Genomic DNA, 26,533 nt, shown 5'->3' on the forward strand with positions numbered 1-26,533 from the left:
ATCTACATTATAATAGTTATTATTTTATTGTATATGAAAGCCTACTAAAGACACGGTACAACACGTGTGAGAATCACATTGAGCTAATGAATTTTACCCTAAAAATATGCCAATTTCTTTCTCTCTCCACACTTTTGTTTTCTTTCGCTACGTGGGTCAATTTCATTATCACGTTGATATCAATTAGTTATAAATTTATTGGATATTATTTATTGAGCATGATGAAAATGTAGTTTTTGCTCAAATAATTTTTATTTACTTAGTAAGTAAACATTTATCTATTTAAACGATTTGTCGTCGTGTCTGGTATTGGTCGATTCAATATTAGGTGTGATTTTTTAACACTTCATATAATATATTTCTTTGTATAAATTCAAAATGTAGAATTTACTTGTACAAAGTAGATTAAGTTTACAAAATTTTATGCAATTAAAATGTATAAAATAATATATCTAAAATATAAATAAACATCCATTACAAAAAAGTTGAAAAAATATCGGTACTTCAACCATCGAAATTAAGCAAAGGAAACATTAATCCATAAACTAAAATAAAATAAATGAATGATTTTGCGAACTTAAATCAAAATAGTTCATCTGATTCATTGTACCGACAATAACAATTAACCCAATACATGGATAAAGTACACGCGTATATTAATATTGTCTTTGCGAGTGCAGAGCCAGAAGGATGAAAAAGACCTCCAAAATGTTGCATTAAGTGTCTTGTTTCTGAACCAACAAGCAAACAATGTTTTTGCAATTTATGGTGGTTGCCAATATAAAACTCCATGTTATGATTAACTCTACCGTTGTGGAACTGCTAGCCCTCAACTTTCAAGATCACTAAAATCTCACTACATTGGTTTCATCAAAAAAATTATTCTAATTCGTTAGAGTTCAATTAATTTGGGCCAGGCACATGATGCTGTTAGTTTTTGTTCCTAGGGATCACCAATGCTCAGCAACTTAAGGAAATTTTGTTGCAAATTAAATGTGAGTGATTGCTCACGACATATTAAGACACAATGACCGTACGGTTAAATTGAATGAAACGGTGTCCCAAAACTTCTCAGATTAGTTATAATCATAATATAATCATAGCATGAAATGTCCTTATGTTTCAACGAGAATCTGAATCTTGATTCTTTGCATTATTAGATATTACTCTCTTTCATCATACCTAACCTTTGTTTATATGCAAATATTGTTCTAAACCTCGTTAAAAATGGTTTAAAACACTATACCAGATGAATTTAAAAGTGAACTTGATAGCTATTGGATATATATTGATAAGAGCTAAATTTCAGTGTTATTTCATATGAAAAGCTCTGGCACATACCAAGCTCACAAAAATTCAACTCATCATCAGAGTATCTCGCTCAAATGAGTTTATTTTTGTTTGAGCGAGAATCCACTTAAATTCAAACAATTTAGTTTAAATAAGGAGTTTAAGGCACAACTCTAGTGTGCAAGATTAAGAGGAAAACAATATATATTAAGTGAATTATAAGTTATAACTCAATTGAGAGAATAAGAGGTGTGAGAAATATTAGAGGAGACAATAAAAACATCATGTATCTATTTTTCCATTATAATTGAGGTTTACTTTTATTTTTCATATAGGATGTTATTGAACAATGATGTTATACCGTAATTGTTAGAATTGTTGTTTATAATAAATTCACTTAACATCGCCTAAAACAGTATTACAATCACTATATTAGATCAACATTATAATTAAAAGTCAAATATTTCATATATTAATAATATTGATCAAAAGCATGCTTAATTAAATTATTTATATATCTAAATTGTTATTATTAACTTAAGCGACGATATATTTAATAAATAATATTTTTAATTTATTTTTTAGCACCGATTAAGTCAATACTCTTTTAAACTAATATAATGTCCCATTAGCATATGTCAAGAAGGAGCGACGTTAGTATGAACTTCCCTTCTTTTTGTGGGTTTTGGATCGACACTATTTACATGTAAGCGGAGACACATAAGCATAGACATTCATGTGTGTTTTGACAAGTTCCTATATTACTCAATATCCTATGAAAATATACAATCCTTCAACCTTTAATTTAATTAATGAATCGAAGAGGCTAATACACACAAAACACTTGTACTAATATGAATGACTCAATAGCACAAACATGAAAAATCTATTAACGGTACCATATCATTTTTAATTGTACAAATTTCAAAATAATTTGAAATTTATATAAAACAATATATATATATATATAAGTAGGAAATATTGTGAAAATAAATACTTTTTCATCAAATACTAAAATAGAAAGTGTCTTTTCTGTAGAGGAACTATATAATCTCTCTCTACTTTAATTTCCCTCACTTCAATTTTATCTTATGCTCAGTTTTTAACATGATGCACTTGTAAGTAACGAATCTTCTGGGCTGTGGTGGCAAATAAAACCTACAATTTTTTATAATTATTTAGTAAATGGAGTAATCGCCATGGTGGCAAATAATTACTTGGCATTCTAAATTTTGTTTAGCTTTTTTACTTTTTGATGAACTGAGATTCTCATAAGCCAATAAAATAAAACTGAGGTTCTCATAAAGTTGATTTTCAAATAAGTTGCACCCAAATACTTCATCCCCAGATGGCATGGACAGAAGAAGTTTTTTGACGCCATCGATAATGCTTCGCTGTTATTAATTGCAAGAAGTGATGAAAATCTATTGATCTAGAAAATATAATGAATCATCTACCTGCACATCTTCATGCAGAGTAGCAAAATATAACTAGAAATTCAAACTTTCTACACACTCGCATGTCATACATAGGAAGTTATTAAGAACATCAAATCAACAGTATTTGAATCCCACATCCTTTCCTGCACCTCTGGTGCTTCTGGATGTTTTCTATGCTCTACGACCCTCTAGAATCTTCTGTAGTTCTTGAGGTTGACAAGGGATTGCAAGAGCTCCCTTTTGCCTGAAACCAAACTCTTCTTCTGCTTGATCCAACAGTCCTAAGAAAGCAGGATCATTCAAGTAATGTAACTCAACAATGAATCTTTTGGATTCTCCACCTTTGGTTGCAAGAACAGCAAAATATCCTTCCCTAACATCATCTGGCGTGGCTTCACTGTAGTACCTCAGTGGTTGCCTTCTGTGTACAAAAACTGAAAGACCCTTTTCTATCTTCCCAACAAAAGTCTTCAGCATTTTGATATGAAGTAGTAAAATTTAAAAGGTTGTGAATTAGTTTTGAGCTTGTGGGCACTATAGAATAGAATGCAGAAACACGAAAAAGCTTGATTATTTATAGGTGAGTGCAGCAGAAGTGGGAAGTGGGTGCAGCCACACAGTGTATGGATTGCTATGTGATCAATTTCTTTCTTCTCAAACGCGCTAAGCAGCCTTTGTCGTTGAGGAAGAGCCAAGATTTTGTTGTCCCTATGTTTTACTGTATAATATATTTGGCTGTCTTATAAAATCCAACTATTTCACTTTCTAGTGAAGTGAAGGATTGTGATTAGTTCTAAGATATCCTGATAGGAGGTGACACGATAAGTCCAACACAAATATGTGTTAGGATAGACTCGAAATGACTCTGATACTATATTATAAAGTGAACTTTAAGTTTAACTCAACCCCCATAAAACCAGTTATATATTATGAAAGGTTCTAATTTTTAGTCGATGTGGATCTCCGACATTTTTTTTTTTACATAAATGATTCTTTCTTAAATTGATTTCTTCGAAAATATGTAGTTTAGATATGTTTGAAACGGTGGGTTCAAATTTAATATTAGAATGGTATTTTTATTAATTTGTTTGACAGCTATTAGTTTTAATACTTTTAAATTCTAATGAAAAAATATATGATTATTGGTCTCTTTTGTATTTATATCGGTTTTTTCCCTCGTGATTTATCTTTGAATGCAAGATTCGATCGATTTGATGAATAAATCTTCCTAACCAAGTGAGGAGTGTAGTCTCTGATTTGTAATATTTGTTAGGTGGGACATATAATTATTGTTTTGTAAAAGATGTTTGGAAAGGACAAAAAGATGGTTATGGTTGATTACGTGCAACTGTTTAAACAACACTGGTAGACACTCTAAATAATAAATATATATTTACAAATATATAAAGCATAGTTAACAATATAAATTAATTGCATCTCTTTATATTGTTAACTATAATGTTTTTTAATATATCTCCACTAAAAGGCTATATATTATAACAGCGCATTACTTTCCCTCCTCAATTTATCGTATATAAAATACTAAAATATTAAATGATTTCAATAATTTATTTTCATAATATTTTATTAATCAATTTGTAACTGATACTTCCTCACAAAAAGACCTAATACCTTATATTGTGCAAGTGTATGGCTGGTCATTGGTCAAATGTTGAATCATGCATGAGGATAAGATCAATCAAATTGACATCAGCGAAGGAATTTGTTGCACTAATATTCTTTGTGACAAGCTCATCTTATCTTATGAATTAGTTTGGTAAGATGAAATGGATTAGCTCTATTATGTTTGAAGTTTAGTGTCACGTTTGTTTAGATGTGTTATTATTTGAGTATCATTAATATCTGCTACGTATGAAATTGTGAAATGGGGAGAAGTTCTACAGCAAAACGCTTCCATTATGAGTAAGGGAAGTAGGGGCCTGGGGACAAGTTTGTGACTGCAATAGTGTATGATTGTATGCATAGATAACTCCAAAAGGTTCATACCAGTTCATGGTTTGAGTGTGTATGTGGTATTGGTATTGCGGAACTATCTGTAACTTCAGTGTGAATTTTAATTTCAGATATTGTCACAGTATAGTTTCAATCGAATCATAACACAAATTCAACATCACACTTTTTATTTTTTGTATGATAGATTTGGGAGAGTATGATGATACCTTGTGGCCGATAAAAAAAATGGTAATACCTTGAGTATATCAGCTATTTGAGTATAATAACTATTGAGAATATCTACAGAAAAAAAAAACTTAGATACCCATACATCTATAAATCTTTCATGCAATATGACTAAATCTATTAGACGATGCACTATGATTAAATCCATGAGTCTTGTAATAAGATTTTTCTTCATATCCAATACTGAATTAATTATAATTAAAAAGTTAGTAAAAAATATGATTATACAAAGAGTTGTTCAAACCACACATTTGCCATATCTAGGTGTGAGTTATTTATCTCTTTGTAATTCTCCAACTTTTTTCAAATTTCTTTTCTCTTATCGAGAAATCTCATATGTGAACTAAATGAGGAGATCAAAACTAGAAAATGAGATAAGATAAATAAATTATACAAATTTAAAATAAATATAATAAGGGATCTAGTAAATAAAATGTTGTGAATTCTCATGTATTTTGTTGACTTAAACAAATTCATCTACTCCCATCATTGTTAATACTTCCAATCGGCACATTTGAATCATTTGGGAATAATACTGCTAAAAACTCTAACTAGATAAAACATTTGGGTTACTCAGTGTATGATGTGGAGGTTTCCTTTAGTCTAAGAGTAGAAGTTAGACGCTGGCAGATTAAAATTTTACCAATCAAATAATGGCCATGAGTACACTGTATGAACACGCTTACTTGCCACTTGTTTAGTGGCTTCTCTCCTATGATCAAGATTTTTGTGTTTCAGCATGTTTTCATTGTACATAAATAACCCAACTCAGCTTCTAGAAGCTCAAAATTGAAAAAGCTTTCAAGTTCACTAATTCACTACATCCATTCAAGAAGAAGAAACTAGCCTTGAGATTGGAAGTGATGCTTAGGTCTTTGGTTGGGAAGATAGAAAAGGGTGTTTCACTCTTTGTACACAGAAGACCCCCAAGTGTGATGTCAGATGATGTTAGGGAAGGATATTTTGCTGTTCTTGCAACAAAGGGTGGAGAATCCAAAAGGTTTTTTGTTGGCTTACATTACTTGAATGATCCTGCTTTCTTGGGACTGCTGGATCAAGCTCAGGAAGAATTTGGTTTCAGGCAAAAGGGAGCTCTTGCAATCCCTTGTCAGCCTCAAGAATTACAGAACATTCTAGATCGTTCCAGAGTGTAAAGCAAAGAAGTTATCAAAGATATGCTGAAAAGGGTGGTGGAACTATATGTTCATATCTCCCTATGATGAACAACAGTCTAGGGAGTTTTAATTTTCTAGTTATAACTAATTGAGCCTTTTGTTACACTTGAAGATGTATATGCATATGATTCAATATATATTAAGTTAACTACAGGTACCACTTCTTGCAATGAAAAAAAATAATTAAGCAGTATTACGCGCTACCGCAGAAGTGTTATTCTGAGTAGTGAAAATTAGAGATTTAACAACGATTTTCTACACCAGTGGCTAAATTTATAAGAGAAAGGTAATAAATTTGACGTGAGGATATTGATTAGAACTATAAACTCAACATTCCATAGCATACGACAAGTTCTGGTGGTGTGAGAGGATTACTCATGCATCTAGCAGTGTGTCAATTAATTTGCAGCATGTCATAACTTTTTTCTTTGCAACATGGATTACTCAAAGATGTTTGATTGTTTCTACCAATTATTTGTGAATATCTCTCTCATTGAATTATTTTGTTGGAAAAAGTTACAACTTGAAAGACGACATCGGTTAGTGATAGGTATGCTCCTTCATGCTTTCACTGCTGAGAAAGATTAAAAGAGTGCTGTCTTATCTCAGTTTGGATGATGACAATGTAGTTCCAAAATATTATTGAAATGAGGAGTATCCACAGATGCATTTCACTGATACTTGATACTGTCACTCAAATATCTACCCACTCCACAGCTTGTAGGTTATCTTGGCTGGTGTGGACAAATACTATGAATGGGTGGGAGTGGCATGGATCCCTCATTATCGACTATCAACCTACAAAGTACTTAGTCCAATTTAGGTTGTCCAAGAAAAGTGAATCAAAGAAAGTGAAGTCGTCAATAGCATATGGTTGTACATATGAATAGTATAGTAGTTGTTGGAGAATTGTGAAAACAAATAAACAAGAAAATTTTTAGAAACAGAACAATAGATCATAGTGAAATCTTCATGATAGTTTAGCTGAAGGTTCGATAATGGATAACTGCAAAGGTTGTTTTTCTTATTCAAATTGGTGTTTCGAATAACTATTTTGCATGAGCTCTGTTATTAAAATTTCAGGTTAGTTAAGTGTTCGTTGATGTTCTTGAGGATCGGTGTGATTTGAGTTTTTTTAATAAAGATTGGGGTATTCCTGAAATATTTCTATTATTTATTTCTTTTTACCCAAAAAAAAAACTCCACAACCTTGAAACCATGGCCAGAATCTATGTATTTGAGTTTGGTGCAGCCGCTCCACAAATTTTCTTGATAAAATATTGTTGTATGTGAAACTTAGATTTTAAATTCGATTTAATCAAAAACATAAATTATAGATTTTTTTTTATGCATACTAATTATGTTAATGATTTTCAATTTGAGTGAAATAAAAATACCAAATAAACTAACTTGAATTTATAGAAAGCAAATAAATTTGGTTTAGTCCCTCGTGGTTGTATTTCTTTATCTTCCTTTAAGGGATAGTATGCTGCAAATGATTCTTGGGTGTTAAAGTGGCAACTTGATTGAGATGTTAATACTAATTGTGAAGCATAGAAAATAACATTGATAAAATGAATAGATTATGAGAAAGAAAAAAAAAAGACGTTTATGCTAATAGAAATTCGATTTTCTAAATAAACATGAAGATAAAATGAATGCATAATAAAATGATCAATTGGTTTGTGATTTGCAATGAATATTATTGAATTAAATGTATGTTTTCAAAATCATACCTTAAATTAAGAACAAGAAAGAAATGTGAATGCTTGCTGGGAATTCAATTAACAATGAGTACAATGATAAAAACTATTCATTCGTAAACATAATCATGCCAGAAATATAAACAACGATAAATGAATTACCAAGGTGTCATAAAGAACCTAAACAATCGAAATAGAAAAGTGGTGAACAAGGATAAAAACACACTGTTATTTGGCTGTTTCTTTTTTCTTTTCGGATGTTTGGACGCATCAACTATTCATTGGGGTTTCCACAAATGCGACTTGATTTTTTTTTAATTAGTCTATCAAATTTTTTATACATTCCATTTTTTAACTTCATGTTCTTGATTCTTCTAACCTTATCAATCAGCTAGTCCATATCTATAACGTTGTTAAATTACAATTTTTTTCATCCTAAAATAATTAAACAGAATGTCTGAAATATTATGGTAAGTCTGACTTTATATAAAAACATGTAAGTTATAATTATATTTATTACCAACAAAACTTCAACTTAGGAGAGTTTAATACTCTATTAGATCATTTGGATCTAAAGGCTCTTCCCTTTTAATATATGAATATCATATTAGAATGTGCTAGTAGCATATATAAAAGATTGAAATAAAGATGTATCAAAGTGAATAACACAAAAGATTCACTGGCATTTTGGTGTTTCAGAAAATACACCAACCTCGTTTATTTTTCAATTTCTAGAATGTAGTAGTTTTTGGTGTAACTACTTTTCATTATATTAATGTGTAGCTTTAAATTTACTTCATAAAATGAGTGAAACTTTGGAAGTTTTAGATAGTTATGGATATCACACAACTTAATACTCCAACTACTAATTAGGAAGACGAATTCTGGTAACTTCCTTCAGATCTTAAAATTTAAATTTTGGATCTGGACTTAATTCAATCTCATGAATACCAATTTATAAGGTCAGAATTACTCTACACTAAAACATTCTATTTTCATTATATCACAAAACTGTAAGCAAAAATTTACTTCTAGGACACTCCCAAAGAAACCTGGATAAATGACTGTTTAGCATCTTATATTGTTTCACTTTATTCATCCAACGACTCAAGGGGACACTATTCTCTAAGGAAACAGACAATACATCAACATAACTCTCAACTAATCCAACATCAGATAAATACTCGAAAGTTTTTAGTCTGCAGTCAGCAGACTTCAAAAGTCAGTGTACCTTCACCACCTGAGACTGAACTATTAACAAAACATGCTGATGTACAGTATCATGTTCTCCTATTTTATACAATGAAATGCATTTCATGACTCCATATGTATTAACAATGAATGAAGTACATAAGATACTTAAAACAAGAAATAGATGATCCTCAATCATTTCTATAGAGTACACCTATCACACGACAAAATGATATTAACCAGCGAAATTAATTCACCTCAGAACAATTATTAGGCCCAACTGGTTCTCTCAGGCAATTAGAAATTGCCATTACTGCTGCTTCAATGGATGCATCTTCCCCCTGTTTCATTTGGTGTTATGTTAAACCATTAACTAAGCTAATAAAGAATAGATAGATTGAGAAGAACAAGAATCTACCTTTTCTTTCCAATAGAAAATGTTCCCATATTTCCCAGCCAAGCGACTCCAAAAACTACGTGGGATGTCCAAATCAACTGAAGCACCAACATTGAAATTCAATATATTACCTGATCAACAAAACCTCTTCATATATTACCTCCACTGGTAGATGTATCAATTAAGAAAGAAGCAAGAAAGGAAATAAAGGCAAAAAAAGTAACAAAGAAAAATGTGGCGGATCCTTTACCAAATGTGGGATCAGCAACAAAGACAACTGTTCTGTCATCTACCCGCCAGAAATCTTTGACAGCCAAACCTGCATAATTCATTAGTTTCAGCTTTCAAGTTTCCCTAATAATAGTCTTAACTTAACCCTTAAATTTCAGAAGCAGCCTGTGAATTACGTGAGATCCATATTTTGCTAAATTGTGTGCAGTGACCATAGTCAAAAACCTGGCGTATCAGGATAGTTCTGGGCCAAAACCCTTAACTTGAATCCGGTATCTGCTTCAAGAGCATCAATCTCTGCTGCTAGTCTTTTCTCCTGCAGAAGAATCATTGATTAAACATCGTTAACATTTTTTCTATCCTAAACTCACAAACACGGCATTCAGTTTTAATGCTATCATCACCTTAGAAGAATAAGTTTTGTTGTTTTGAACTGCTGCTTTTATTTTTAATTACAAAATTGTAGTTATATATATTTCTGTAACAAAAACAAGAATTTAACTAAAATGACATCTAATTACATATTGTCATGTTCCGTAATTGTAATGATTTATATAATAACTAATTTAAAAATCATGTCTGAAATAGTTTTTAGTGTTACATTCTAGAAAATTAAACTCTCAAAATAAAAGTAAAGAATAGACAGAATTCAATAGCCGTGCAGTTTGAATTGTAAAAGACTATTAGAGTAATTGTTAAGAAAGTTGACAAATTAGAATATGTTTGTGCAACCTTGCTTATAGGGATTTATAAAAAAGGGAAATAAGATAAATTTCTCCATGAACTATTCTTAATTTAAAAAAAAAAAAAAAAAAACTACTAGAAAACTTCAGTAGAAGACTTCTACACTATCAAAGACAAATTTCATAAGATGCAAAACAGATTGATTTAAATTCCAGAGCATGGGAATGCAGTGTAACACCACACCTGTCCATCAGAGAGGAACCCAGCAACATCAATGACAGTTCTAAACTCCTTGGGGAGCAACTCCGGCTTGTTGACACCAACTTTTGCAGCCTCGGCCACCCCAATTCCTACAAATTCTAAGCTTCAAATTCTGATTGCAGGATTAGGAAAAAGGAAAAGAGGGGTAGGGGAAATTACCTCCGAATAATACCCCAAGGGAGAGGGCTCCAGAGAGGGCAAAATGAAGAGGTTTGAAGTGGGACGTGGTGGAGTTGAAAGTGGTAGGTGAAGGGAGATGATAGGAGAGCGTCTTGGGTTGTAATCTAGGAAGGGGAAGCGAGGGAGTATGGGTAGTGAGAGATGGAGATAAAGATGATAAGAAAGGAGTATGAAGAAGATAATGAGAATGCGGCATCATCTTCCCTTCTCTGGAAATGCTCTTGTTGTTTGACAGTTGTTATGAATACTTCTTTTGAAGATTATATTTCGGCTTATCAATTTGGACTGTGCCACACTCGCCCAGGGTGTGTAGGTTTTGTCAGGCCCATCACTATTGGTAACTTGGGTTTATTCTTCATTCACAACGGTATATGTGAAATGCTCTTCTCTTTTTTTTTCAATTTATTTTTGTTGTTGTAGGAGCTTGGCAAATTGATGCATTTCCTTCACTTCCATATTAATTCTGAAATTAATTTTAATTTTTTTAAATAATCTTAACTAAAATATAATATCACCATTTCAAATAACTGCCTCCTATATTTTCATAACATTCTTTCAATTCTTTCAATTACAGTGTTCTGCATCCTATATTTTCATAACATTCTTTCAAGTTTTAGTTTTGTCCTCCATTTTTTATTTAATTGTGTTTTTTTCTAGATTTTATAACTTCCAAAAAAAGATAAAAAATAAAATTAAGTGGAAAAAATACAACTACCTAAAGACATCACAAAACTTACATCAATCAATCACCATTACTTAAAAATAAATAATAAAATATCACTCTCCATTGTACTTAAAATGATAGTATTGAAATTAAAAAAAAAAAAGGAATGAAGGTACATATCAAAGGAATTTGTTTACGACTTCCACTACCACTACTAAAAAAATTAAGTAAATTTCCTCGCAAATTATAGACCTGATTTTAAAAAATTGAATGTAAGTATCCGATTATTGACAAAAAGAATATATACTTTACCAAAAGCATAACATCCATGGTCTAAAAAATTACTTATAAGCACTTGCAATGATAATAGAAAAAAAACTGTAAAATTATTTTGGGAAATCATTCTTCCTCGTCTAAAAACCCTGTGCTTCACACTAGAAAATATTCAACTGAATTTGATTTTTAATCTGTTTTTATTAATTTATTCTAGATATCATATTTATTCTTCATAGATACATAAATTGATCTGAAAAAGAGTGTAATCACTTATCAGACAAAATTGAGAGATAGAGACATATAAAAGATTTAAGACTACAATAACTTGTCGCCGCTGCTATCATATGGAGTCACAGATTATTTTCTTTAGGACACAACAATCCAAAAGTTTAGCAAATGCAGAAGACTCCACTGACGGGAAAGCACCCCTACACACTACATTGACTGTAGTTTCATGATGCTTACAGACATATTTAAACATTTTTACCCCTTAAAGACTAAAAGATTATCATCCCCATAGTGCATAAGTAGATTCTATAAACCCCTAAAGGAGGTCAACAGAACATGCTCTAATTCCCTCAGACAATTGAATATAGTAACAACCATACACTGGACTACTCCTAAGGACATTATCTTTTATCTCGATAATTTGTAGTTCGAATAATTACGTAGTTAATAAAAAAGAGAGGACTAAACACAAGAAAAGCGTCCTTGTATTAGTTTTTCAAGTCATAAGAGAAAAGCATTTGAGTGGGGGAGGGGGGCATCAATTGGATCCAGGTTTGCAACCAAAATAAAGATAGGGCAAAGTCTGTAAGAAATATAACAGAAGGGGCCTAAGGAAAGTAAACAGGCCAGTTGTAGTAGTAATGTTCCCTCTCGGCCTTATCCCAAGTCTTGTTCCACTGCAACAACGCAATTTTTTTAAGAGATAATTAGCTCCTCATACTAAATAAAGCACAAAGTAAACAAAAGTATCAGTTCTGCTCAGCTAAAGCTCTCGAGAAAAATTAGGTAAACTAGCATACCAAGAACTCATATGGCTGATTCTTCTTCCTTGCCTGTTTCCAGTGATATTGCTCATATAAAAATGCTTTATCATGCCAACTGCACATGAAATGATCTTAGATTAAGTTATTTAAATGAATTGATGCAAAAAAAAAAAAAAGCTTCAAAAGATTAAATCACAAATAGTTAAAGAAGAGAAATGGTGCATGCAGAGTGTCAACTCTACTCAACTATCATAATCAGGATATAGGGGGGAACCAGAGAAGAAAACCAATTTGACCTTAAAGCAAACAATAGCTATACTTCAATATCCCACAAAACATGCGTACATAAATAGATGAGTCCTTTTTATCTTGTTCAATTTTTTTTGAAACTCTAGTAGCATAGGACATATTCCAGTTGTCCATTTTCACCATTTAACTCAACTTTGTAAGAGATATGAAAATAAAATTCTTTCTTCATAGCAGTATTCAAACCTGAAATAAAGAACTCCCTTCGTACCTCTGTCAAAGTCATCAGGTTTAGATTGGGAGGGAGGAAAAGAGAGAAAAATGAATCATATTGGACAGGGAGCCTTTCCCTCCCCCATTGTGTATACTACCATTTGTGATATTGAAGAAAATAATGAGAAAGAAAGATGGCATTGGAGTAGATAAAAAGCACCAAGGTGACAATCATAAAAGCAAAATCCAAATACCTTGCAGTACAAGTGTAGGATACAAGTGTAGGAGCCAACTGCATCATGAAAACAAACACCTTGCTGTATACATACACACAACTAAAGACAAACGCGAAAGCATGACTAGAAAACCTAAATTGTGTATATTAAAAATGAACCTCCAATCCATTGCAAGCCACTCCATTCAATAGTTAAGCCCAACAGTATGCCATGAGACTAAAGCCTGTTTGGATGGATTTCTCCATAGGCACTTCTTAGAAAGAAAAATTTAAATTAGCTTCTCTAAAAGCTAAAATCAGTTTAGACATGTTAATTTGTAGATACTTTCTCATATAGTCTCTCTAAAATTTACACTTAATTTATGCATAAGCAAATTATAATTTTAGGAAAAGTCAATTTAACTTTTTTCTTTAGAATTGCTTATGGCGAAGTTCCATCACTTCAAATTGTTGGGCGTAAATATAGGCGAGACATGCACTCTAGCAGTATAAAGCTCCTTAATTGTTACTTTTGCATATGATTAAACAATGCACCCAATATATATTGGGCTAAATTCCCAAATCAAACATCAACCGTTCTCTATCAAATTCACATCTATTCAATCGTCATTGTAGTTCCAAATATCCCACAACAAGCTAATTGAATACTAAGGATATTATGGAATAACTGTAAGAAATAAATTATTTCAAGAACCAATTATACATATGCAATAAACGATTACTACAACTGATTAGAAAGAGTAATCCCTAGGAAAAAAAATTGAGTACGCAAAAAAGATATTGGAAGCATTAGTTAAAGATAGGTGGAATCGAATGGTAGGGTGGCGTCTATAATCGAAATTTGAAAAAATGGAAAAGAAGAGAAGAAGAGAAGAGAGGAAGAGAGTGGTACTTGAACTGGTTAGAGAGCGTCCACATGTAGGGATTGAAGTAGGTGAGAACAGAGAAGGTAACGGATCCAATCCAAATGTTGACGAAGCGATCAGGGTCCGCATGGGGCACGCCAGGGTCACCACGATAAGCGTTTCCGAAATACTTCTCCATTCTTCTCTCTTTTCTGCTTCTATCTCAGTTTTCAGAACTCTGCTCTTATCCTCTTCTCTCAGTGTAAACCACTCTTATTCATACATAAAATACTTCACGACGTCGTTTAACATTGTGCTGTGCCCAATTCAATTTCTTCTTTGGACTTGTGTTTCCAAAACCAGACCCATCTCCGGACATAGGTTCAAATAGAAAAATGTTTCTTTTCCACTCTTTAAAAGAAATAAGTCACTTTAATAGTATAATCCTATGGCAGTTTCTTCCTGCACTCCTACATTTTTCTTCCTGCACCCCCACAATGTTATGCAAAGATTAAACTGTGCGTATTATTTTTTAAAAACCCTAAAATGCACTTAAAATATATTTATTCTTTTGCATTCTGGATTATGGAATCTGGAAAATTTTCAGATTGGCACTTTCGATAAAATTTCGGATCCACCAATCCATAATTCAAAATATGCATTTCATATTAAAAAATCTATCATTCGAAAAAAGCATTCCAAATTCACCAATCTGTAAGAGAAATATGCATTCCGAATTCAGAAATTCATAATTCAAAAAAAAAACATTGTGGATCCACCAATCCGTAACACAATTAGGCTTTTAGATTCAGCAATCTGGAAACAATAATTTATGCAAAACTTGTTTCCAGAACACCCCCTCATCCGAAAAAAAAAATAATTCAGTTATGGATTAATGAATCCATAGCACACTCCCATATCCTGATTTCTGGTAACCACGGTGTCCTTTTTCAAATAAAATGTCAATGCCAATTTCGGAATATAGAAAATTGTAGGGGTGCAGGAATAAAAATATAGTGGTGCAGGAGGAAAGAAGAAGCCTAATCCTATATACTAAAATTTTAAATTAACAAATAAAACAAATATTATTAGTATATTATTATTTAGAGATGTCAAGCGAGAGTTTTCTATTTGCTGTGTGTTAAAGTATTTAAAATAAACTATAAAATTAATCTAAAAATACAATCATTATTTTAAAATATTTATCATTTTTTATTCTATATATTATTAATAAATATTAATTTACATTATTTTAATTATAATTTAAATGTTACAAAATTATAAATTTGTGTCTTATTTTGTTTTTTTAACATTATAAAATTATGATATTTTATTTGTGGTAATATTTTTTTATAAATCACATAATATAAAAGAAGGTTTAACTTTTTTTATATATAAAAAAAAAATTATGTTAGATATTATTATGCAATTTGACGGTTATGTTGACACTAAAGTAACAACAATCATTTGTCATCACACAAAAATAGTTTTAAAAAGTTTAAAAAAATATGGAGAAACTTAAAAAGAAGGTTTAATTACGTTGTCTAAAAATTTATTTTTTTAAAACAGAAGAATGTATTTTTTTATTTTTTATTTTAGTGAAGGAAGAATAAAACTTAAATTTGGATATTTGTTAAAACTAAGAGTGCTGTCAATTTTAAATTTTGTTTTTACGTGCCCAAAAAAGATAATGTTAGGGGTTAATTATAAAAAAGTTGAGAAAGATAAAAGAAATAACACAATAATTGTATACTAGTTGTTTCAATATTTTATGTCTAATCTTAATTGAATGAATTAAGTTTTATTAACAACTAGTACAAAACAACTATTTTAATCTATCATTGTTAATTACAACACAAATGTTTTTTTACCTAGTCTCTCTAAATTAATCAAAAGAGAGTTTTTTTTTTTTTTATACATTTACACACAAAGTTGTTTACATATATAAAACATTTCATCCTACTCCTAGACTTAGATTTTTACGTCTTTAAAGACTAATACAAAATTATGTTGATTAAGTATTAGAACTCTCTCTTGTAGAGAATGAAAGAAGTATAAAAGAAAACTAGGTCATATAAGTTTTTTTTTTCTTCTTCATATTTTATAATGAGAGATTTCAATTAGTTGTTGGTTTGGTGTTTCTTTTTTATTTTGAATAGTTTATTGTGGTGAATGTTGAAGTATACAATTAATGTATTAATGAAAACGTTTAATTAAAATATTTAATGTTTCACAAATTGATCTCCATAATAGTCAACTCTACATATCTTTGTTCAACAACATCCTCCTTTTATTTACAACTTTCACTTAATTGTTGTGAAGGGAGTTGTTTGCTCGGAGTTGCATCTGGTTAGAGTCAATAGTTATCTAGTCAATTACAAAGTGTGGCTTTTGATGCATTTTGACTTTAGAGAAAATTTTAGATTTGAAATTTGAGTGTGAAAAGTCTTGTGGGTATTTTTTTTCTTTATGAGGGACGTTATACACAAAGGAAATAACAATTTATTACTTTGATAAGTTATAACACTAACAGGACAATGAACCATCATATGCTTTAAATTTGAATGTCTTTTTCACATTTGAAGAGTTTTGATAGTGGATTATATGCATTAAATTCACTTCGTGCAACTTTAAATGTCCTTTCTTCTTTAAGCGACATCCTTAATAGTTTACAATGCTTATCTCCATAGGTAGCGTAACCTTTTGCATCAAAATATGGTAAAATTGTGCATTATACTAGGCAGATAGTTGGGTTAGAGTTGAAAAATGTCTGTGTCAGGTCGTTGTTGAAGAAAACTTTAACTTTGTATCTAAGAGATCACTTTATGTGACTTGTGTTTTAACATATCTCCTTGGAAGAAGAGAACAGTAGACATTTCCTACACCATAGAATAAACATATAGATATTCAAGACATACGGTGTTAGCCTATATTATGTGTGTATTGTCTAAGCATATATATTGATGTGTTATTAGATGTAAAGAAAGATTGTATAGTGGTGTATCGTCTGATAGATTAAACATTTGCGCCTAACATGATTTGTTGTTGAATGAGGCATTCGTCTTACAAATTATGCATCCATATTTTATGCTTTGTTGTATTGAAGTACTTAATCAAAATAATGGGTGTTTAACATTTTCCAAACAATCTCAATATTCGCTATGTTTTAAATTACTAAAATATTCAAAGTCTATTTGTAACACTTATTTTGTTTCTTTTGCTACACAATTCTTTTTATTCTCTAACAAAGTTGACTCACGTCCCAAAGATACTTTATGTTTAATCATAACATTGATTCCACATTTCTCCTTTGTGTGGTTTCATTCAAATAATGTATTGTATTTCAAAAAACATAAACTTCAATTTCATTAAACCAAAAAATTTTTAGAGCACACGTTTGATTATTTCCTCTCGTTCTTAATATTTTGTTTTATTTTTCTTAGATAAATTACAATAAATAGCGTAATTTCTTCTTAATAGTTTGTAATAATTAATTTACAAGAGAAAATGTTAATAATTTACAAGACAAAAGATGTTAAAAAATTATGATAACTGTATTTTTTAAATAAAAGTTTTCATGTTAGGTATCACTATGCAACTTGACATTTTAGCTATGCTGACATCTCAAGTAACAACAATCATTTGTTATCACATGAAAAAAAAATTTATTAAAAACAAAAAAAAGAAAGAAAATACAAAAAATATGGGGGGACTAAATCAAAACTCATATGTTAACAAAAACGATACATAGGTAGACTATATCTATTCATAAAAAATTCTAAGAACAAACTAGATAGTAGTCTATTATACCAATGAAAAGATTCTCTATGAATACATTCTAAATTAGTTAACTTATCAGCACACGCATTTCCTTCACGAAAAATATGTGTAACCCTAAACCCAATTTTCCCACAGTAATTAAGACAAGTATTCCATCGATTACGAAGCATCTAAGGAACATTAGTCCTAGCAGTAAATGCAGCACAAACCAAAGTAGAATCATATTTCAGCCAGACATTAGTAAGCCCCATCTTTTGAGCTTCCTCCATAACATGTATAACCCCATAAAACTCAGCAACCAGAGCAATCTGAACTTCAAGAAACGCAGAGAAAGCTCTAATAAGTTCCCTCATACTCCCACGGAAAATACCTCCACAAGTAGCAAGATCGGGATATCCCCTAGCAGCTCCATCAGTGTTAATTTTAACCTAGCCTGGTGAAGAAAACTCTCATCTAGCAGGAAGAGAACAAAAAGCTTTACCAGTACAAGTATTAATACCAAAAAAATTGATCACGTTGAAATCCAACATATCATTATTTATTGAATCTTTAGACGAATTTCTCACTAGACAAGTTAAATCTTTAATAACTGAAATAACCCAAAAACCCTCAATCTTATCCTAAAAGCCTCATACGCCATATCATCAAAATAGGAAAAGTTATAACAATTTGTTTTCTCATACCATTACATCTTTCTCATTTAATTTATATTTTTAAAAATTATTTTTATTAATATTTTCAATAAATACATAATGGTAATTGTAATTAGAATTTAACATTAATATTTAAAATTTAAATAAAAAGTAAAATATATCATTATTTGAATTAAGAAAAAAAAATAAAAAGTGAAAAGAAATGAGAAGTGATAAATAAAATATTTTTATAAACTTATATATTTAAAAATGACTAAAGTAATTAAAATTGAAAAATATTTGAATATTTAATATCTATGTGGTGGGATAAATATGTGTGAAGAATCGGTTTATAGAGTAATCATCCATAATTTGATTGTGATTAGTACTCCTAATTTTATAAAATATCTTAATGTAAAATATAAAATATAAATTGAAATTGAAATAAAAGTATTTATTACAAATCTTAACAGATAAAAAAAATATATATTTAAAAAGTTAAAATATGAAAGTTTTAATTAATTAATTTTACTTTATTTATTATAATATTTTTTTTATTTTATTATGATAAAAAAAACTGTATTAAGAAAATAATAAAAAATTAATTTCAAAATACATATTAAAGTTGAAATAAATTGCAAATTGAACTGAAAACCGTTACTATAAAATCTTAATAGATAAAAAATTATATTTAAAAATATCAAAACATTAAAATTTAAAATAATTAACTAAATTTATTTAATAATTTTATTTTATTATGATAAAAATAATTATATTAGAAATAATCAATTATTTTATAATCTTTATAACTGATTAAGTTAAATAATTAATTTTTGTAAATATCTTACTATATGCATGATATATATAGCTATGTCTCTATATATAATTGATTATATATAAAGTGATTATTTTTTAAAATATAAGTTATTATATATAAACTTTGTGTATAATTTTATTTTATTGTTTTGTGAAAAATTAAATGTGTAATTTTTTTTATTTTTCATATTTTTTTTATTTAGTTTAGTCATTTATGCCTTTCACGTTACATCTTTCACGTTACATGATTCATGTATTTAAGCACACAAGCTATGAAAACTTGCTGATATTTAAAGGAAGTATGTTTTCCTTCCAAATTAATTTATGTTTAGAGTATTTTTACACAAATTAAATAATTGAATTATTAAAACAAATTTATTTTCTTAATTTTTAAAAAAAATGCATATTATAGTATTCTTAGACAATAATATTCCAATAAAAAATAAAATAAAACTTTAGTATTAAATTAAAATTTGATTTTTTATAATATTTAACCTAAACTAATACAGGCTTAATAAACAGAAGTTTGACGGGAAACTCAATGAAAAAAAAAATATAATTATTTGAGAATTAAATTGTAACTTTTTAATAGAAATCCAAATAAAAAAATCATTTATTTAAATATATTTAAAAAATATATAAATTTTGCTACATGAAAATATCATTAAAGGACTACAACTTAAAACTATCTGCAAAAGATTTTTTTTATGAAATACTACCAAATATTATAATGTTATGTACATGACTGACATAACATGTGAAAAATATGATAAAAGTATATAAATATTATATATTTCTTGAAAAAAATTAATGGTAATTGATTTAAGTTTTTGAATAATTGTATAATACCTATTACACAGAAAAAAAAAGTAAAACAAATTGTGTGTTATTTTTTTCTCAGTCTCTAAGCATACATATTAAATTTTTGTAAATTTTTTTATTGAAAATTATCAAAATATTAAAAATTAAATTAATTTGAAATGAAAAAAACTTAGCTAAAACACCAAATATTTTTTTAAAAATAACTTGAATACTAAATTATAACTTTTTAAATACAAAAGCAGATAAAAAAAATTCATACATAATTTTAAATAAAAAAAAATCAAACATGCAATTATAACTTATATGAAAATTGGTTTGAAAGTCATTAATATAATATACTATAGAGTTGAAAAATTTAAAAATAATGATTAAAATTTTTAAAACTGAATAAAAATATAATTTATGAGTGTCAAAACTTAAATAATAATTTATTATATTAGGATTAATTAAAATCAAAACTTTGACCCTATCATGTCATTAAAGTTTTCCCTTCTAAAACAAGAATTAGCTTATAAATAAATATATTTAAATTTATTAAAAAGAAATTTGGTATGTATTATGCTTTGTTATACATTAAAAAAATCAGTTTTATATTTTTCATATGGATTTTGGAATTTAATTATCCACATATAATATAAGAATAGAGTTTATGATAAAAAGAAATTGTCATTCATAAGCACTTTTATGCAGTTTGAGCCTGAACCAATTTTCAATGTCTTGATGGAGGTTTGTCTTTATCTTTATTCTTTTAATAATGTTGATTCTGAATTATTCTTTTTAATAATGTTGATTGTGAATGTAAATTTAAAATTCTTAGTCTTTTTAACACATATTTTTTCTGCTCCAAATTTTTATCCAAGATTTGAAAAATAGAATGAAATGTTTCACTTGTTAAAATTCAAACTATTTCTAATTTAGAAGGTAAATAATATTAGATTTTACTTCAATATTTCAACCTTAGAAAGGTTACTGATTTAGTTGGAGAAAAATGCAATGGAAAGATGTAAAATAGAACCTTATAAAATATTTTTTTTAAATGTAATATTATATTAATTCTATTTTAAAATTTTTAAAAATGAATTAAAAATATAATAATATAGAAAACAAAATTAATTTTTAGTATTATGGAATTTAAAAGAAAAATAGAAATACTAATATATAGATTGATGTTAATTTATATAAATACATTTTTTTTTTCTCAAACTTTAAACATACCTATTAAATAATAATAATATTTTTGTAAAAGAATAACTGAAAATTATCATAATATTAAAAATTAAATTATTTTGAAACGAAAAAAAGTTTAACTAGAGCAAATATTTTTTTAAAATAAATTACTAAATTATAACTTTTTAAATAGAAAAAAAATAAAATAATCTTATGTAGAGAGATTAAAAACGTATTTTTTCTGTATGAAAAAAACGTGACTAAAGTTATAAAAGAAGATTTTTATATATTAATAATAGGTGAGTTATAAATCATGAAAAGTATAAAGATATTATATTAAAAAATAGAGATCTCAACAAAAGTTAAGATAAGAATGATTAATGTGACTCATATATCCGTGTATCTCCCTGGTGGTGTATTGGTTGATTTTATAAAAGTATAAATCATACGTTATAATAAAAAAAATAGTTGATTTTATTTTATTACATATATATTTATCTTTTATTTATAATGTTCTATACCAAAAATCAGACTTTGAACATTAAAAAAAATGAGCACTTCATTTTTTATTAGTTAATAATAAAAAATAAATGTTACAGACTTGTCCTGGTTTGTTTGTTGATGAACATACGTTGTGATTTGATTTTAAAACGGAAAGTTTTTTTTTTATAAATTTTGAGTTTTAGTAACTGATTTACGGATAAGATTGGAGTAGAGAACAAAAACTTTGGTTAGTGAGTTACTTGTTAACTGTTGTTAACTGTTATTGTGGTTCATGTTTTTCAACATTCTTAATACTCCATCCATTTTTTTATTTTTTATTTGATGGGTAACGTTTGCATAATGTAGAAATATGAGTTTGCTTCCTTATCAATTAGGTTGGTTAGAATGTTTGGTGATCTCTCTCAATAAACAATTCTTTTCAACAACAAGGCAAAGCATGTTAATAGCATGTTAATAGCATGTTAATAGAGGTTAAAACATAACTTTTTATATATTAAAAAACCGTATATAAATATTGTATTCTAAAAAAATTATAGGTCATTAATCTAAATTTTTTAATAATTATATTTATAAGAAAAAAAAATTAAACAGTAAATTGCATTTAAATTTATTATCATTTTAAATTAATTTTATACAAAAAAATATAAACCGGAGTTATAATATATATTGATTTTAATTTATTAGAGGTATGTTTTTAGGAAAATTATAGTCTATCTTTAATTTCTTTTAAAAACTAACTTCAACCATTATTATTTGTTCATTTAAATTTTACCATACATACTCTCAGATTTTCTTTTAGCAAAACAAAAGTTAAAACTAGGTTAATAATCAGTTTCTTTTGTGAGCATTTGTCTATTTCATAATTTCATGACCATTTGTGTACCCAGATTTACTAGATACATTATTGATATCATTTCTTTGTTTGTTATAGTATAAATTATTACCTAAGTACACCGACCATAATTGATTTGAGTGGATGAGAAGTTATTGTTGAAACATCTGTTTACCCGAGATTAAGGAAAGACAAAGATAACAGGTGTCTTGTCAGACATTTTTGTAATAAAAAAAACAGACTACAAGTTCCAACTTTCAAATATCTTTCAAGCAATTCACTCATTCTCTTTCTATATTTTGATATAAATACCACCTATCATACCTGCTCTATTATCCAATTTTGCATAGAAGATTTTCTTTAATCTCTGGACAACATGACCCACCAAGAGAACCAAGCCAAAGCCATATCTGATGAAGTTAGAGATGAAATGAGACTATATGAATGTGCAAGGAAATATGAAATCATTCTCAAGCAGGTATGTGATTTATAATAAGTTTGATGTGGATGAACATTTTTTTACATCTTAATTGGTTTCAGTTTGATGAATTGGTGGGGATAATGAACAATGACACTACCCTTCCAAAGGCAAAGTGGCGAAAGGTATCATCTCTAATATTTCTTATAACTTTTTACTTCACACGATCTTGCACACTGTCGTTAATAAAGGAATGTAAATAGATGTTTTCAGTTGTAGTGTTTTCATCCATTATATTATGCTCTTATAGGGTAGAAGAGGAGCTTCTGGAGAAAGGACTTCAAACCAATCAAAACTGCAAACCGTGACAAGGTTCTTGCATCAACTGAGAACTAAGCCCACGGATTCTGAGATTTCGCCTAATCAGTAACTACATTATAACATATAATGTATTATGTATTCAGCCACATATTCAAAATTATTATAGTCAATAGTTTAGTAAATAATGTGCATGAATGTTGGCTGAGATATTCCCATAGCAACTACTTCTGAATAATGTAATATTTTACTCCTTTTCACAGTACTCAAAATATTGCAGTTCTATCATATTATATAAAGTCGTAAATTAATCGATTAATTAGATAATACACCGAACATTTTTTTTAAAGAAATTAAAAGATGAAATTATCATGTACATCTAGATAATAAAAAAAAGTATACATTTAGCCAAAATAAGGTATACAGGATAATGTGACCTCTAAAAAAAGAACCCTGAAAAAGAAGAAGAAATGATTGGTGTGACTCACTTATTTCCATGTTCAGTAGATGGTAAATGTGTCTAAGGTTGAGATCATAAATCATCCATTCAAAATTCTTCCATGGTTGAACACTAAGACAAAATGACCAAATATAATTCTAGTCAATACTTTTATGATTACTTCATGTATCGTGATCTGCACCTCGACCTTTCCTCATCAAGCTCTCTTTTCAATGTTTCTAACCTTTCCAATAAGACTGCATTCTCCTGGTAGGTTAGAAGGTCATTAGAACACTTAAATAATTTCATAAAAATCTCACAAATTATGCATACCCAATGAGAGCAGAAAATAATTCCACCATCATTATGTGAATAAGAAAAAGTAGGAAATGGTCCTTGTTGATAGATTAAGTTATAGCATTTAGTTAACAATAAATTTTGGATTTTGAAATCTAGAGAATGATTAGTGGATTTAAGTTGGTTCCATACATATTGCATGTCTGGCACAATTAGAAGTTCACAGTGTGATTATGCTTCAAAGATTTTAGTCTTGATTCCTTAAGATAGAGGACCAATTAGAACGATTATCATGAGGCCGCAGATCGAAGGTTGATTGATGTTTTTACGAAGACATACCTTTTGCAGTATTTCCAATTTATGGTTAATATGAGAAGCATCCTGCCCCTTCTGGGAGGACTTCTGGAACTGCCACAAACATGATTACATGGTCATTACAGGAAAGAAAGAGAATGCTTGATATTTCATTGGTTTGAAAAATAATTATTGATTTCCACAGTCTTGCTTGATTGAGTGCCAATTCTATTATCTTAGTGCAGTTATATCACAACAATATTACTATCTACTTAAATTAAGAAGGCTAAGGTGTGAAACAATACCAACCAAATCATAAAGATAGAACTTGAAACTAAAGGCATGTTTGATTTTCTTCTAACTTTTTGGTTTTGAAAACTGTTTTCTAAAATAATTCCATGCTACTCAACAATCTCTCATCCAAAATTATTTTCAAAACATGCTTTAAAAATGAACAGCATAAACAGCTGATAGATGGTTTCTGATCCTCTTTTTGTAAACTTACTTTGTTTTACTTTAAATAACTAAAAACAGTTTTTGAAAATTGAAATCTAACACACCCTAAGTCTTTTTTTTTTAAATTCACTTTGCAAGGTAGAAAGTGAGAATCCAAATAAAAGATTAAATACCACTTGAAGCTCCTGCAAACACTTCTTTGTCCTATCCACCTCCTTATCATACCTCAGCCTCCACTCAGCAGATTCATCCATTGCCTCCATGTTAGCAGTATCAAACTGTTGCCTGCAAACACACGCATATACCAATCACCATTATAACAGAAACAGAACCAATAATCTTATAATCTTACCAAAACAGGGGTAAAATGTCACAGAACAAGTCAATTCAGGCCATGACCATTACAAAATCTTTCCTCTGAATGACAGTCCTAGATTGGTTTAATCAAAATTCAGAGAGACATTGCAACAGGTTAATATTATCATGTGACACTTATAAAGAACAATTTGTGCTTCACATGATTGATGCAATAATATAGCAAGCTTTATAACTTATAAGCCCAAAATTGGAACATAACAAGGGTATATTTCATTTTCAAAAGGAACATTGCAGAAAAAGAAGAGAATGGAAAGAATTTGAAGAAATGGTAACCTTATGATTCGAGTGTCATCAACAGAAAGGCTGTAGTGAATGGCCCAAAGTCTAAAATAAACTGCAATGCCCATTAACATTAGAAAAGCGAGTGTGGCTAAGATCGACCTTCTCTTCGCTCCCATCATTCTTGTGTGCTGTGTTCTGTTCCTCTTCACTCACTCATTCCATCTGATTCTTCTACCAACGATGTTGTTGGGATTTTCCAACAACCAACGTTGCCAGTGACTGTCACCTACATTAGACCTTGCTTCGCCTTCAGTTCGATCTAACCTCATTTACTCTTTTTCGCATTTTGGAATTTAGTTGACTTTCTTTTTTATTTGGGCTTGGGCTAATAATTTATTCCAATGACTGACTGTCCCAATGGGCTTCTCTCAGTAATAAATACGGATTATTTCTTTCTGCAACCCCATAGTTATCATGTGTATCCCATGGTGTGGTTAAAAAATCAAATGCCTCCATTGTCTCGGCCTCCTTGCCTTCCATTGTCTCTGCAACCCCTTTCTTGTCGTGTCACCCTTGTTTATGTGTGTTTTGACACTGATGAACTCGGATTATGAAATTTAAAAGATACTCCCAATTATACAGAAGTTATTTTTTTATGAGAAAAATATTTTTAAATTGTGTTATTAGAAAGTCATTTCTACATTAAATAATTTGGAAGACAAAAAAATGATTTTTGAATTATACCATTAGAAACTTTTGTATGTAAAAGATGATTTTTGAATTATGAATTTTGAAAGTTAAAAATGACTTTTCGTGTAATATAAAAATCAAACGAAAAAAAGTTTTTAAATATCACTTTCTGCTGATTAATCTTTTTGCAGTTATACAGAAATCATAACAACCTATATAGATTATAATTGGAAATGTTCCATTTTTT

General features: G+C 29.1%; 5 protein-coding genes and 1 long non-coding RNA gene across 7 annotated transcripts; 2 read left to right on the forward strand and 4 right to left on the reverse strand.

The window, feature by feature from the left end:
• Window positions 1-2,704: 2,704 nt before the first annotated feature.
• LOC137830257 (auxin-induced protein X15) lies at window positions 2,705-3,283 on the reverse strand. Its single transcript, XM_068637457.2, has one exon. The coding sequence runs from the start codon at window positions 3,204-3,206 to the stop codon at window positions 2,901-2,903; it is 306 nt and encodes a 101-aa protein (XP_068493558.1). The 5' UTR covers window positions 3,207-3,283; the 3' UTR covers window positions 2,705-2,900.
• Window positions 3,284-5,677: 2,394 nt separating this feature from the next.
• Window positions 5,678-6,122, forward strand: LOC137829422 (auxin-responsive protein SAUR32). The gene has a single exon (XM_068636223.2). It carries the CDS (start codon window positions 5,792-5,794, stop codon window positions 6,080-6,082), a length of 291 nt encoding a protein of 96 aa, XP_068492324.1. The 5' UTR covers window positions 5,678-5,791; the 3' UTR covers window positions 6,083-6,122.
• Window positions 6,123-8,957: 2,835 nt separating this feature from the next.
• LOC137830256 (thylakoid lumen 15.0 kDa protein) lies at window positions 8,958-11,023 on the reverse strand. 2 transcript variants are annotated; one of them, XR_016523074.1, is made up of 6 exons: window positions 10,730-11,023; window positions 10,553-10,659; window positions 9,802-9,941; window positions 9,645-9,713; window positions 9,416-9,525; window positions 8,958-9,338 (listed from the first exon to the last, which is right to left on the reverse strand). XR_016523074.1 is itself a non-coding variant. In XM_068637456.1 (6 exons), the coding sequence occupies exons 1-6, from the start codon at window positions 10,947-10,949 to the stop codon at window positions 9,246-9,248; spliced, it is 690 nt and encodes a 229-aa protein (XP_068493557.1). In that variant the 5' UTR covers window positions 10,950-11,023; the 3' UTR covers window positions 8,958-9,245. The 2 variants fall into 2 exon arrangements, 1 of the variants encoding a protein (XP_068493557.1); XM_068637456.1 differs by having other exon boundaries at window positions 9,851-9,941.
• A 1,358-nt stretch (window positions 11,024-12,381) lies between these two features.
• LOC137830258 (actin T1-like protein) lies at window positions 12,382-14,551 on the reverse strand. Its single transcript, XM_068637458.2, has 3 exons — window positions 14,269-14,551; window positions 12,719-12,797; window positions 12,382-12,595 (listed from the first exon to the last, which is right to left on the reverse strand). Exons 1-3 carry the CDS (start codon window positions 14,418-14,420, stop codon window positions 12,527-12,529), a joined length of 300 nt encoding a protein of 99 aa, XP_068493559.1. The 5' UTR covers window positions 14,421-14,551; the 3' UTR covers window positions 12,382-12,526.
• Window positions 14,552-23,108: 8,557 nt separating this feature from the next.
• LOC150026000 (uncharacterized) lies at window positions 23,109-23,793 on the forward strand. The gene is made up of 3 exons (XR_016523451.1): window positions 23,109-23,252; window positions 23,315-23,377; window positions 23,503-23,793. It is a non-coding gene; the product is annotated as an uncharacterized LOC150026000 (long non-coding RNA).
• Window positions 23,794-23,829: 36 nt separating this feature from the next.
• LOC137830259 (acyl-CoA-binding domain protein) lies at window positions 23,830-25,939 on the reverse strand. The gene is made up of 4 exons (XM_068637460.1): window positions 25,648-25,939; window positions 25,170-25,281; window positions 24,586-24,654; window positions 23,830-24,216 (listed from the first exon to the last, which is right to left on the reverse strand). The coding sequence occupies exons 1-4, from the start codon at window positions 25,773-25,775 to the stop codon at window positions 24,127-24,129; spliced, it is 399 nt and encodes a 132-aa protein (XP_068493561.1). The 5' UTR covers window positions 25,776-25,939; the 3' UTR covers window positions 23,830-24,126.
• Between the last annotated feature and the right edge of the window lie 594 nt (window positions 25,940-26,533).

Source organism: Phaseolus vulgaris, chromosome 7 (assembly GCF_051622355.1).
Source record: "Phaseolus vulgaris cultivar YP4 chromosome 7, ASM5162235v1, whole genome shotgun sequence".
Classification (NCBI taxonomy): domain Eukaryota; kingdom Viridiplantae; phylum Streptophyta; class Magnoliopsida; order Fabales; family Fabaceae; genus Phaseolus; species Phaseolus vulgaris.

Bases quoted from the DNA above. Each gene is read 5' to 3' on its own strand.
- LOC137830257 (XM_068637457.2), bottom strand. From the start codon at position 3,206: ATGCTGAAGACTTTTGTTGGGAAGATAGAAAAGGGTCTTTCAGTTTTT.
- LOC137830258 (XM_068637458.2), bottom strand. From the start codon at position 14,420: ATGGAGAAGTATTTCGGAAACGCTTATCGTGGTGACCCTGGCGTGCCC. The intron at 12,798-14,268 runs GTACCACTCTCT...TTTCATGTGCAG, and splicing joins ACGCTCTCTAACCAGTTCAA to TTGGCATGATAAAGCATTTT. The intron at 12,596-12,718 runs GTATGCTAGTTT...GCGTTGTTGCAG, and splicing joins ATCAGCCATATGAGTTCTTG to TGGAACAAGACTTGGGATAA.
- LOC137829422 (XM_068636223.2), top strand. From the start codon at position 5,792: ATGCTTAGGTCTTTGGTTGGGAAGATAGAAAAGGGTGTTTCACTCTTT.
- LOC137830256 (XM_068637456.1), bottom strand. From the start codon at position 10,949: ATGATGCCGCATTCTCATTATCTTCTTCATACTCCTTTCTTATCATCT. The intron at 9,942-10,552 runs GTGTGGTGTTAC...ATTCTTCTGCAG, and splicing joins GGTTCCTCTCTGATGGACAG to GAGAAAAGACTAGCAGCAGA. The intron at 9,339-9,415 runs GTAGATTCTTGT...CAAATGAAACAG, and splicing joins TTTTCTATTGGAAAGAAAAG to GGGGAAGATGCATCCATTGA.
- LOC137830259 (XM_068637460.1), bottom strand. From the start codon at position 25,775: ATGATGGGAGCGAAGAGAAGGTCGATCTTAGCCACACTCGCTTTTCTA. The intron at 25,282-25,647 runs GTTACCATTTCT...GTGTGTTTGCAG, and splicing joins GATGACACTCGAATCATAAG to GCAACAGTTTGATACTGCTA. The intron at 24,655-25,169 runs GTATTTAATCTT...TGTTTGTGGCAG, and splicing joins GTTTGCAGGAGCTTCAAGTG to TTCCAGAAGTCCTCCCAGAA.